At 59.7% G+C, this 11666-nt stretch overlaps 1 protein-coding gene across 1 annotated transcript; it reads left to right on the forward strand.

Moving 5' to 3' along the window:
- The first annotated feature begins 1151 nt into the window (after positions 1-1151).
- LOC134560492 (tumor necrosis factor ligand superfamily member 10-like) lies at positions 1152-11358 on the forward strand. The gene is made up of 5 exons (XM_063416549.1): positions 1152-1496; positions 3572-3718; positions 3984-4020; positions 4424-4531; positions 4777-11358. The coding sequence occupies exons 1-5, from the start codon at positions 1227-1229 to the stop codon at positions 5202-5204; spliced, it is 990 nt and encodes a 329-aa protein (XP_063272619.1). The 5' UTR covers positions 1152-1226; the 3' UTR covers positions 5205-11358.
- Positions 11359-11666: the final 308 nt, after the last annotated feature.

The following is an 11666-nucleotide window of genomic DNA, read 5'->3' on the forward strand; positions in this document are numbered from 1 at the left end:
GCAGATGCTTTGGGGATGGGAGATCTGCTCTGAGCCCTGGGAGCTCAGAGGAGCTCTGGCTTCATGGTGCTTCTGGGGACACTGCAGGGTTGGACGTTCTGGGGAAGACATCCCCGTGGTGGCCCATGGGGCAAGCCACCTCCATGATGGGTCTGGGGGCTGCTGAGCTGACTGGGGTCTGGGCTGAGGCCACCCACCCTCGCCAGGGCCCAGCAGGACGGAAGGGAGCATACCTGCAGGGCAGGGACACCAGTGCCACCAATGCTCCTGTGGTTTCTCAGCATCTCACTTTCATTTTACAGGTGACAGTACCAGGAGCCACAGACTCACCTGAGCACAGAGACATCATGGCAGCACCAGGGAACAGCAGCTTGTCCCACCTTTCTGCTTTCCAACCTGCTTCACCTTTCTGTTGTGGAGCAATGGCAATGTGACCCAGCAGCAGGACAGAGCCTGGGGCTCAGCAGGAATGGGCAGCCCTGTGCCCACTCCAGGAGGGCAGGGTGGGCACAGGCCCCCCAACAAGGCCTCCAGGAGATGCTCAGCAGCTCTTGCCCCCCATCCTGCAAACCTGTACCTGTTTGAACCTTTGCTGGTGCCCAGAGCTGACATGAGGCCCATCACCTAAATCCAGCTGAGATCATGTCCCTCCAGCCCTGAGACCCTCTGTTCTCAGCCCAGAGACACTGGGGTCTTCTCGCCTGGGGTCACCCTGCCAGCTCCCACACCGTCCTGTGATGGTGGCATATTCATGAATCATGGAATGAGTTGGGTGGCAAGGGACCTTAAATCTCACTCAGTGCCACCCATTCCATGGGCAGGGACAACTTCCACTATCCCAGGTTGCTCCAAGCCTCATCCAGCCTGACCTTGGACACTGCCAGGGATCCAGGGACAGCCCCAGCTTCTCTGGGCACCCTGTGCCAGGGCCTCACCTCCCTCACAGGGGAGCACATGTTCCCAAAATCCCATCCATCCCTGCCCGCTGTCAGAGTGAAGCGCTTCCCTTGTGTCCTGTCGCTGTGTACCCGTGCAGTGACACTCTGTGGCTCCCTGGGGACACGCACGGTCCCCGCAGCCCCGGGGCCACCATCGCCCCGGTGTGCCCCTGGTGGCCACGGGAGACCCCGCCCCTTCAGACACAGGCCACGCCCACCTCACCGCCCCCGCCCGTCCGTCCCGCCGCGCTCGGGCCCGGGGCAGCGGGACCGGGACCGGGCCGGGCCATGGCCCCGCACCCGCCCAGCGCCGGGCAGTACCTGCGCTCCGACAGCGGCGGCTCCGACACGCCGATGCTGGCCGAGGGTCCCACTGCCGGGCCCGCTCCCGGTGACTGTCCCGGTCCCGGTCCGGACGGCGGCCCCGGTGCGGCGCGGGGGCAGCGGCAGCGGCGGTGCGGGCCGCTGTGGGGCAGCGTGGCCGTCATGGCCATCCTGGCCCTGCAGATCGCCTCCACCACCGGCCTCTTCGTCTACTTCACCATGGCCATCTCCAAGGTGAGCTTTGCCCCGGTGGCGGGGGTGCGCCCGCGGGATTCCCGGCGGCTGCGGGAGGGCTCTGCCCTCTCCCGCCCCGCGCCTCTGCCCGCCGGGCACGGCAGCGACCGGCGCCGCCGCACCCCGGGTCCAGGTCGGGCTGCGGGGGGGACACTGTCCCCAGCTCCGCAGGGAGCTACGGGTCCAAATGTGGATTGGGGGAGGACACTGTCCCCAGCTCCCCAGGGAGCCATGGATCCAGATGTGGATTGGGGGGACACTGTCCCCAGCTCCCCAGGGAGCCATGGATCCAGATGTGGATTGGGGGGACACTGTCCCCAGCTCCCCAGGGAGCCATGGATCCAGATGTGGATTGGGGGGACACTGTCCCCAGCTCCCCAGGGAGCCATGGATCCAGATGTGGGGTGGGGGTGGACATTGCCCGAGCTCCGCCCGGAACTGCAGATCCAGCTGTGCAGGCGTGGGAGGAGGGTGGACTCTGTCGCCGATCCAGATGTGGAGAGACGGCGCCTTTGTCCTGGTCCCTGCCTTGAGCTGAGGTTTGCGCTGGGAGAGGGGGGCTCTTGCCCTGGGATCCCATCGGAGTCTCCAGCCCCACATGGGGGTGCAGAGGGACTTCCCTGGGCTCCAGATCTCACTGACCCCTGGTTCCAGCTCCATCTCTCCCTCCTCCTATTCCCATATCCCCCACACTCCAGGACCCCCAAATCCTCCTCAGCCCCTTTGTGAAATGCTGGGACCTCCCATTTCAGCAGCTCTTTGCTTGCTCCAGTGCAACCCCGCCAACTGTGCTGGGATCCCGCCGTTCCCACCTCCCACGGGATCACTCGGGCAAAAACACTCCCAAACTTGGCCGTGGCGGGTCTTATCCTTTCAACACCCTCGCCAGCCCCTCCCCTCAGCTGCTGATTCCGACCCACAACAACTCCCCAGCAGCGGGAGGAAAACGCCAGTCAGGAGATCCATGGGTAGAGGGAAATTCGGGGCTGGCAGCAGCTCCGTGAAAGCCACCCTCATCACTGAGAGTGCAGAAAAAAAATAAAATAAAAAAAAAAAAGAGAGAGGGAGAGTCCTGCAGTGCCAGACGTTCCACAAATCACACCAGAGACGGGGAAGAAGGAAAAGCCCTGCCCGTGGATGCAGGGGAATAAACAGCCTGTCTGGATGCAGCGGAGCATCCTTTTTTTGGAGTGGGCTCCAGCCCTCCTTCGGGCTTTGTCTCCAGCCCTGGATCACATGAGGTCCCGTTGTGAGCGATTTGCATGAAAGGCGGGGAGGGGAATGGGGAGACACAGCCCCGGGGAAGCGGCGGAGGGAGGAGAAAACCACTGTAGTGGAACAATTCGGGCTAATTTCAACGGGCGGTCACTGAATCTGAGCTGGGAGTAGCGAGTCAGTCTCTTTGAGCCCCTTTAGGCCCTGGAAGGGGCTCTGAGGTCTCCTTGGAGTGTTCTCCAGGTGAACACGCCCAGCTCTCCCAGCCTGGCTCCAGAGCAGAGCGGCTCCCGCCCTCGGAACATCTCCGTGGCTTTGGAGCGGTTTGGCTCAGAACTTCTCTGGAGCCGCTCCAGCAGCTTCCTGTACCGGGCTGGTCCCGGTTCCGCGGGCGGGCACACGCCGCAGTCCGCCCGGAGGAGCTGCGCGGGCAGCCCTGTCCGGACACGCACCCGCCGCGGGCGTTCCGAGGGAACAGCCCCATCTCGGGGGGATTCGCTGCCTTGGCAGCACCCGGCACTCCCACCTGGGCGGGCAGGTGTGCGCAGGAACAGCCTGCGAGCCCTCCCGCAGCCCACCCGCGGGGAATGGCCTGGGCAGGGCCGGCTGAGGGTCCAGGGGGGCAGAGATGAACCCAGATCCTTTCAATCTGACCTCACACCACTATCCTGTGGAAAGAGAGGCTGAATAGATCCCAGTATCCTGTGGAAAGAGAGGCTGAAGCGATCCCAATACCCAGGTTGTTCTCTGAGTGTCCAGGTGCTGGGCTGAAGGCAGCTGCCCCCTGCTCACACCCCAGCAGGATCCCAGCTGCCCCTCGCTCTGTCCCAGTTTGCCATCCCGCTTTGTTTCCCCCTCAGCTGAAGTCCCAGGCTCCGGGCAGCGCCGAGGAGCTGCGGTGTCTGCAGGTGCTCAATCAGCAACCCGAGGGCTCCAGCCTGGAGGAGCTGAGCAGCAGCCAGGGCTGCCTCAAGCTGGCCAGCACCATCAAAGCCTACGTGGCCACGGTGAGCCCGGGACCAGGGGAGGATGGGAGAGCTCCTGGTTGTCCCCATGCCTCAGTTTCCCCGTCCGCCTCAGTGGAGCAGTGGTGGGGGGAATAGCCAGAATGGTTCAAGGTGGGAGTGGAACTCAAGCCATCCACAGCAAGGAGGTGGTGGGGCCCAGAGACAGTGTGACAGGGAAGGTGATGGAGGCTTGGAGTGGGAGCTCAGGCATGGGGAACCCCAGTGTCACCTTTAACCAGGGAACTTTCTCCTCTCTGTGGCGCAGGTGACCGAGAACATGATCCGCAAGAGCGCAGTGAAGGGTGAGTCCCTCCTGGGAAAGCTCTGGGGCTGCAGCCAGAGCCTGATCCATGGGAGCTGTGATCCCGGGAGCTGAGATCCACAGGAGCTGTGATCCCAGAAGCCAGCAGGGGGTGGGGGGTCACTCCGGGGGTAAACTCCGGTGCTGTGAGCTGGGTCAGGGAGAGGAGAGAGCCAGGACTGTCACTTGCAGTGACAGGCACACGTTCCGGGAATGGGCAGGGGACAGCCATGTCCTGGAGAACCAGGACCGTGGCACAGAGATGTGTTGGTTGATGATTGACAAGACATTTCCATCCCTCAATAACCTTGTGCTCTGGTGGGTCAGTGGGTCATTCCCTGTCGTGCTGGCATGGGGCTGGGTGTCCCCACACTGTCCCTACAGCATCTGTCCCTTTCCTGCAGAGGCCTGGCGGAGCTACTTCAACACCTCAGAGGGGCAACTTCCTCCCAAAACAGCTGGGAAACCTTCGGCACATCTCACCCTCCGCCCACAGAGCCTGGCTCAGGATGGTGAGTTGGGGAACCCCTCTGGGCACTGCTAGGTCTCCAAGATGGGAATAGGGGAGAGATCAAAGGGCACAGGACCAGGATGGAGGAGGCATTGGGCAGCTGATGGGGAGAGGTGTCTGCTGTTCCCTCCAAGACCACCAAGCTCCACCCCTCCAAGCTGCATGGCTGGGAAGGAGTCAGAGGCACCCCTCCCGTCGCTGTGACCCTGTCAGGTCGCTCCCCACAGTGACGCTCCCTCCCCGCAGGACGCTCCCAGCGCTTCGGGAACCTCTCCCAGTCGTGCCGCCACGCCATCACCCACTGGGGGCACAGCAGCCTGCACTCCCACGTGCAGAACATGACGTACCGGGCCGGGCGGCTGCGCGTGGAGCAGCCGGGCAAGTACTACGTGTACTCCCAGATCTATTTCCGCTACCGCGGCCGCGACTCGGGCCATCAGCTCGTGCAGTGCATCCAGTGGCAGCCGGCCCACAGCCCGCCCGTGCTGCTGCTCAAGGGCGTGGGCACCAAGTGCTGGGCACCCGAGGCCGACTACGGGCTCCACGCGCTCTATCAGGGGGGGCTCTTCGAGCTCAAGGCCGGTGATGAGCTCTTTGTCTCCGTCTCCTCCTTGGCCATCGACTCCAATGATGCGGCAGCCAGTTACTTTGGGGCCTTCCGGCTTGATCTGTGACACCCCCTCTGCTCCCACCTGGCCCACGTGGCCCCTGGACAGTAGCCCCTGGCCCAGGGGTTGTGCCAGGTTCTTCTTGCTGTGTTGTCCCTTTGTGGTGAGGGATGACCCAAGAAGGGCACAGGGGTGGCTGCCCACAGGGCCCTGCTGTGCTCGCTGCCATCTTCCACGTGGGAGGCAGCTGTGAACCAGGAAGGGTCTCCAAGGACCTACAGGGGACATGCACGAGGGGGGACATCTCAGCCCTGGTGACAGCACTTCCCAACGGCTCCCTGCAGCAGGAAAGGCACCATGGTCACATCTGCCACTGCAAGACAAAGTGTCCCCATGGCAGGGTGACACCCATGGGTCTGACCATATCTTGGGCAGTGCTGTGGGTGTCAGGACCTGGGGCTGGAAGCACCCCTGGGGCACAGGGCTGGCACCTCTGGGCACAGGATTGACAGAGGCAATGTTGTAGGTCCAGTGTCAGCCTCTGGAAGGAAAGGAAGGAGTTTCAATTTGGGAGATGAAAGCCTGGGGCAACACCTGCGATGGTTCCAGGGAGGGCAAAGGGCAGGACCATGACACCGCAGCAGTCGCCAGTCCTGGCACCACACCTGGCACGTGGCACTGGGGCACGTGGTGACCGAGCCAGGCTGCACAGAACCAGGAGCTCAGCACAGGACCAGGAGCTCAGCACGGCTGCTGGCCAAGCACCTCCTCCCTGGGGGTTTTGTCCCCTCCCAGCCCTCATGGACAGTGCAGTCACCGCTTCCTCACACCTCCAGCCCTGGAAATCCTGGCAGAATTCCAGCTCTGTGTGACCTCAGTGATCACAGCAGGACCTTGGAGGGACCAAACCAGCCCTGGGGTGATGGAGGCCACCCCAGAGGCCAAAGGTGGGTTCAGGCAGGGCAGAGCAGGGCCCAGCTGGCTCAGCCCATGTACACTGGCACAGCCCCCTTTTCTAACTCCCCCTGTACTCTCTGTATCCTACTAAGACTAAGGGGGGATTTACAGAGAGTGGCAGCGTGGGCTGCCACAGGCATGAGACTCCAGGGAGGATGGAATAAAGCCTTGTACTCCAGCACAGGTCTGGCCCCTTTGCACCCAGGACACAGCCCTAGGCAGGGTGGACCCAGAGCCAGGGGGAGCAGGGCTGGGGCACTGGCAGACAGAGCCTAGCAAAGGCTCCTGCTCATCCTGCACCCACAGCACCTCCAGGGGCTCTGCAACCTGGGGCAGTCCCAAGGGGATGTGTTCCTGCTTCTCAACCCTGTGCCTTCATCCCTGCTGAGCCCAGCTCTTGCAGAGACCCCACAAAATCAGAGTCCATCCCAGCTCCTCCTCTCCTGCATCCATCAGCTCCTGGGGGTCCCAGTGCTCCTCCTCTTTGAGTTTGGGATTGCTGAGCCCAGCCCAGGACACAGCCAGGCCCCAGGATCACTGATGGGTTGTTCCTGGGCAGGGACTGCTCCCCACTCTTGCCATCTCTCCTGCAGCTTTCCAGGCCTGACTCCCAGCCCTCCACATCCTTGGCCAGGGCTGGGGGCTGAGCCAGGCAGTTCCCACATCCCTCACACCCCCAGCTGTTGGGCATTCCCTCTCTCCAGCCCCCATCTCCAGCAGGCTCCCAATCCAGGGGGATTGATACAACATCCACAGGACATGGTGCCACCCTGGCAGCTGCACACAAACACCTGGACCAGCCCCAAATGCAAGGGAAGATTCCTCAGCTTATCCAGAACCTCCAAAAGTTCATCCAAAGCCAGAGAGCACCAAGGGCAGCCTCCAAAGGGGTGACAGGGCTGATCCCCCCATGGCAGGGCTGCAGGGCCCTGTTTTCCCACTCGCCATGGAGGGATGGAGGGAGCTGAGCCGAGCCTTGCCTCTGCAGCATTTGGCCCTGGAGCACACTGGGCTCTTGCCCAAAGCAAAAAAAAAAGCCCTCCAAACCCCTCCATTCTAAAACCATCCCTTTTCCTCCACTTCTCATCCCCCCTCCTGCTGTCCCAACCACCTTGGTGACCCACAACAGGGCTCTTGACATCCTCAGCTCTCAAACACCCGGGGAGCTCCAAGCTTATCCTGCCTCTGGCAGCAGCCATGGGAGCACAGGGCTGAACCAGGGGAGCTGGGGCTGCAGGAAACAGCAGGTGGTTCCAAGATTCCTTTGAAAGGGGGTTTAATGCAGACATGGCCCAATGGAGCCAGCAGAGGTTTTGTTTGCCATGGAGGAAGCAGGGAAAGCAGTGAGTGGAGAGAGCCGGGCTCAGCGCCAACGGGCAATGGCCCACCCTGCTTTCCTGGAAAGGAGAGGGCTCGTGGGTGGCTGGATGGGAGAAGGAGAACTCTAGCAGCATCAGGGCAAAGAGCAGCCTCACCCTGTCTGGGGAGAGCCTAGCTGGAATTCCTCGCTGTGAGGAACTGGCACAGGTTACCCTGAGCAGCCTCAGCCCCTGCAGCCCCTCTGCCTCCTCCATCGTGCTCCCTGTCCTGGTGCTTCCAGCAGAAGGGCTGGACACCCCCAGCCTGGCCAGGGCCACGCTCCCACCTGGACAAGTGGATCAGCCACCAGCAGGAGAACCCAGCAGCAAGAAAACCCAGCCTCCACAAAAACTGCCTGAGGCACAACTGTGCCAACACTGCCTGCTCCAGGAAAGAAAGAATAAAGTGTGGAAAGACCTGGATGAGGACACACCACTTTCTCTGACTGAGGACACAAAATCTGCTGCACACATGGAGCAGAGTACTGAAGATTTCTCACACAACTTTTCTGTTATTGTTAAAATTACAATTGTTAAAATTACAACTCACTATTTTAACATGAGTGTTGCTGACAAGTTCACTGTAGCTCCTACTAGAAAGTGAAGTCAATGGTCTCTAAACCAACTCTCCATCCCCTCACACAGCCTTCTCTGCCAGCACCGCCCTCAGGCTGGGGAGAGCCACAAGAATAAACAACTCCCCATTATCCCTTCTGACCCTGTCCCCCAAAACCAAAAGCTCCAGTCCCCCAGGCAGCAGATCCCTGCAGTGTCCCTGCTGTGACAACTCCGGGCCTCCCGGCCCTTCCTTAACACCTTAAGCTGAAGGAAGACAGAGTCAGAAGGGATAATGGGGAGAAATTTGCTGAGAGAGGTGAGGCCCTGGCACAGGGTGCCCAGAGCAGCTGTGGCTGCCCCTGGATCCCTGAAAGTGCCCAAGGCCAGGTTGGCTGGAGCTGGGAGCAGCCTGGGACAGTGGAAGATGTCCCTGCACATGGCAGGGGGTAGAGCCAGACAAGCTTTATGGTCCTTCCAACCCCAACCATTCCAGAATTCTATGATTCCCTCCTGCTCTAACCCAGCCTGGGAGGTGGGGGGTGCTTGCAGCACTAATAAAATCTTCACATTGACCTGATTTCCCGTGAATTTTCCCATTGCATTGCTGTGGATTCAATCCAAACACAAAGTGCTTCCTGCAGCTGCTGCCAAAAGACCCTGTTATCTCCACTGCCGAGGAGCTGCTTTTTCCTCAGTCCAGGGCGTTTGTGGCCCTTAGCCTTCATCTCCAAACAAATCCTGGGGCCAAAGGCTCTTTTTCCCCCCTCTTTGTTGTTATGAACCAGCTCATTGCTACCTCCAAGTCTCCATCCCTGCCCAGACATGATCTCGTTTTACTTTCAAGTCCCCAGCCTGGCCCGAGTTCACAGTAGGGGGAGGAAATCCACGCTGAAATCCGCGTCACCGCGGCAGGAAATCATTCCTTGGGACATTGTAAATAAAGCACACAAAGAAGAGAAGCAGCGGGGTGTGGTGTGAGCCCAGCAGCGCCCCTCGCTCTGGCCCAGGGCACCTCACAGCCATCCCTCCCCTAGGCAGGAATTCAGCCTGAAAAAAAGGAAACAAACCAGAAGCCTCTTTCCTACATCACGAAGGATTCATGGAGCTGCGGGATGCTCCTTAAACCCTCAGGAAAACATTAATGCTGGGGCGCTGTGAGCGAGCAGGGGAGAGCCGGTGCTGCTGCACGCAGGAGGCTCAGCTCATGCCTTGAGGAATCACAGATGCTTTGGGTCAGAAGGACCCTTAAAGGCCATTTAATGCAATCCCAGCCCAGCTGTGCTGCTCCCAGCCCCTTTCCGCGGCCCCACTGAGACCCCAGAGGAAAAAGGGATTTCTCTTCTTTCCAGAACGAGTTGTCTCTCCCTGCGTCTCCCAGCAGCAGCCCCGGGGTGGCGGAGACGGAGGCAGCAGCGGGGCCGTTCCCCCCGGTTCCCTCTCGGTCTCAGCAGCCCCGGCCTCGGCTCTGCCCGCGGGCTGAGCCAGCTCCAGCCGGGCTCATGGGCCTCCCGCACAACTCACACGCGGCTTTCTCCTTTTATTTCCCCATGACACACCCGGAGACGTCAGGAAAAAATAATTCCACTTTTAAAGAAAATTCCTCATTTTGTGTTCTGTTCAATCCCCTGCACTATTCCACAGAACCACGCAGTCAGACTGGTTTGGATTGGGACCTTAAAGTCGGCTCCCCTCAGTCCCATCCTGCCCTTCCAGCACCCGACAGCCGGGTGCACCCAGCCCTCGCCCCAGGGAAGTCCCCAAAATCACGGGCCATAAATGGGATATTGCAACCCGCGGTCCTTCCTCCAGTGGCTGGACCTCTCACCCTGCATCCCATCTGCCTGCCGAATGAACGGCAGGGCTCCTCCTGGAGTGAAGCAATGGAAGAGCAAGAACTGCACAGGGCAAAGCCCTTTTCAGGAGCTGCAAGTTTGGCACCGCGAGGACTCCAAATCCTGCCCGCACCCAAAGTGAGCCTCCCTAAAGCCCGGCTCTGCTGGGCTTTCCCTGCCCTTCCCACCCTCTCAGCCAGGACTTTCTCCAGACAGCATCCCAGGACACCTCTCCCACTGAAAGAAACAATCCATGGGACAGACTGACAGCAGCTGAGGAGGGCGAAGAGCTGCTGGGCAGGTGTTTCGTGCCCTGGGCCCCCATTCCCATTCGGCAGAGCAGCTGCAATTCCCTCTGACAGCTGCTCCCTGCCCTCCTTCCCCAGGAGCAGCTGTGATGAGCCACCAGGCAGCTGGGATGTTCCATCTGGGATAACCCTGCACACGGGTTTCCCTTCTGGCACCTTAACTTTGCACTGGGCTGCTGCAGCCTTCCCACAAGGAATCCACTCGTGAATCACGGATCTAATTGAAGCAGGACCACTCAGGACCCTCCTGAGGATGGTAAGGTAAGGAGAAAAATAGAAAAGCTAGAAAAGCCAGCATGCACAGGACAGGCAGCCCCAGAAAGGAGCTCCCAGGGGATTGGGAGAAGGCAGCTGCCCTGAACTCAGCCCCAGATCCCAGGAGCATCCACCTGCCTTCCAAACAGAACAAAAAGAGGCATCTAAAAGCAAAGCTGCTGCTGACATGGGCTGAGGTAGCACACGAAGAATTCCAAACATCTCCTGATGCACAAAACCACCACAGACCAGTTCACGCATTTATTTCCCAAGCAGAAGGACCCGGATCCATTGGTGACATCTCGGGTTGAGGCAGCTTTGAGTTGTACAAGGACTGAGATGTCAGGGAAGCAGCAGAGCAGGAATGGCTGCTGGATGGCTCTGGAAGATCAAGACTCTGGCTTTTGCTCCTTGGAAAGACATGGAATTTGTTTGTATCAAAGAGACTTTGAGAGGGACCCAGACAAGGCCAGCCAGGGGTCCCTACTCTCCACAAACATGAAACAACTGAGGCCAGGACAAAGAGCATCAGTCTCCCAAGGCATCCAGAAGCCTCCCAAGGCACCCAGAAGCCTCCCAAATTCCAGTAAATGGGCAGTTTTATTAACAGGAAAATCATTTGGTCAGCACTAGGAGAGGGAGTGAGGGGCACAGCAGGCCAAGGTGGGAAGGGTTTCTTGCATAGTTGTTGGCCAGAGGAGACCTGGAGTAGTGCCCTGCTGGGAATCCTCCAGCTGGGATCCAGGGAACAGCAGCTGTCTCCAGGCACGGGGCTCTCCAGCGGGGCAGGGTGAGGAGGAGGCCACCTGTGCCATGTCCAACACCACCGGGGTTTGGGGAAGGGCAGGAATTTAGGACTCAGCCTCTGGGATTTTAGTGATGTCCTTAGGGGAAATCAAAGAGAAGGAATCCTTGGGCATGGATCAGAGAAAGGGAGCAAGTTGGGAAGAAGCCACCTGTGAACTCTTCCTACCTCCTCCTCGGGGTTCTCCTGACAAGGCAGTGGCAGAGTAATACATTCACTAATTAATCAAAACCAGCACCTTCCCAATCAGAAACTGGGCCCAATTTTAAGGAGATCTGATGTGGGAAGTTTGGTTCAGTTTTTTTTTTTTTCCTTCTTTCAGCCAAGCAGCCTCAGCTGGCCAAATTTTATTTTTCTCTCCCCTATTTTGGCTTCCCAAGGTTGTGATTTTTTCCAAGTGGACAACTGGGAAAGCACCACCCTGAGCCCGGCCCGTTCCTCTGCCACGACCTGAA

This window comes from Prinia subflava, chromosome 20, assembly GCF_021018805.1.
Source record: "Prinia subflava isolate CZ2003 ecotype Zambia chromosome 20, Cam_Psub_1.2, whole genome shotgun sequence".
Lineage (NCBI taxonomy): Eukaryota > Metazoa > Chordata > Aves > Passeriformes > Cisticolidae > Prinia > Prinia subflava.

Coding starts and splice junctions, on each gene's coding strand:
- LOC134560492 (XM_063416549.1), top strand. CDS start 1,227: ATGGCCCCGCACCCGCCCAGCGCCGGGCAGTACCTGCGCTCCGACAGC. Junction 3,719..3,983: donor TCAAAGCCTACGTGGCCACG/GTGAGCCCGGGA, acceptor TCTGTGGCGCAG/GTGACCGAGAACATGATCCG. Junction 4,021..4,423: donor CCGCAAGAGCGCAGTGAAGG/GTGAGTCCCTCC, acceptor CCTTTCCTGCAG/AGGCCTGGCGGAGCTACTTC.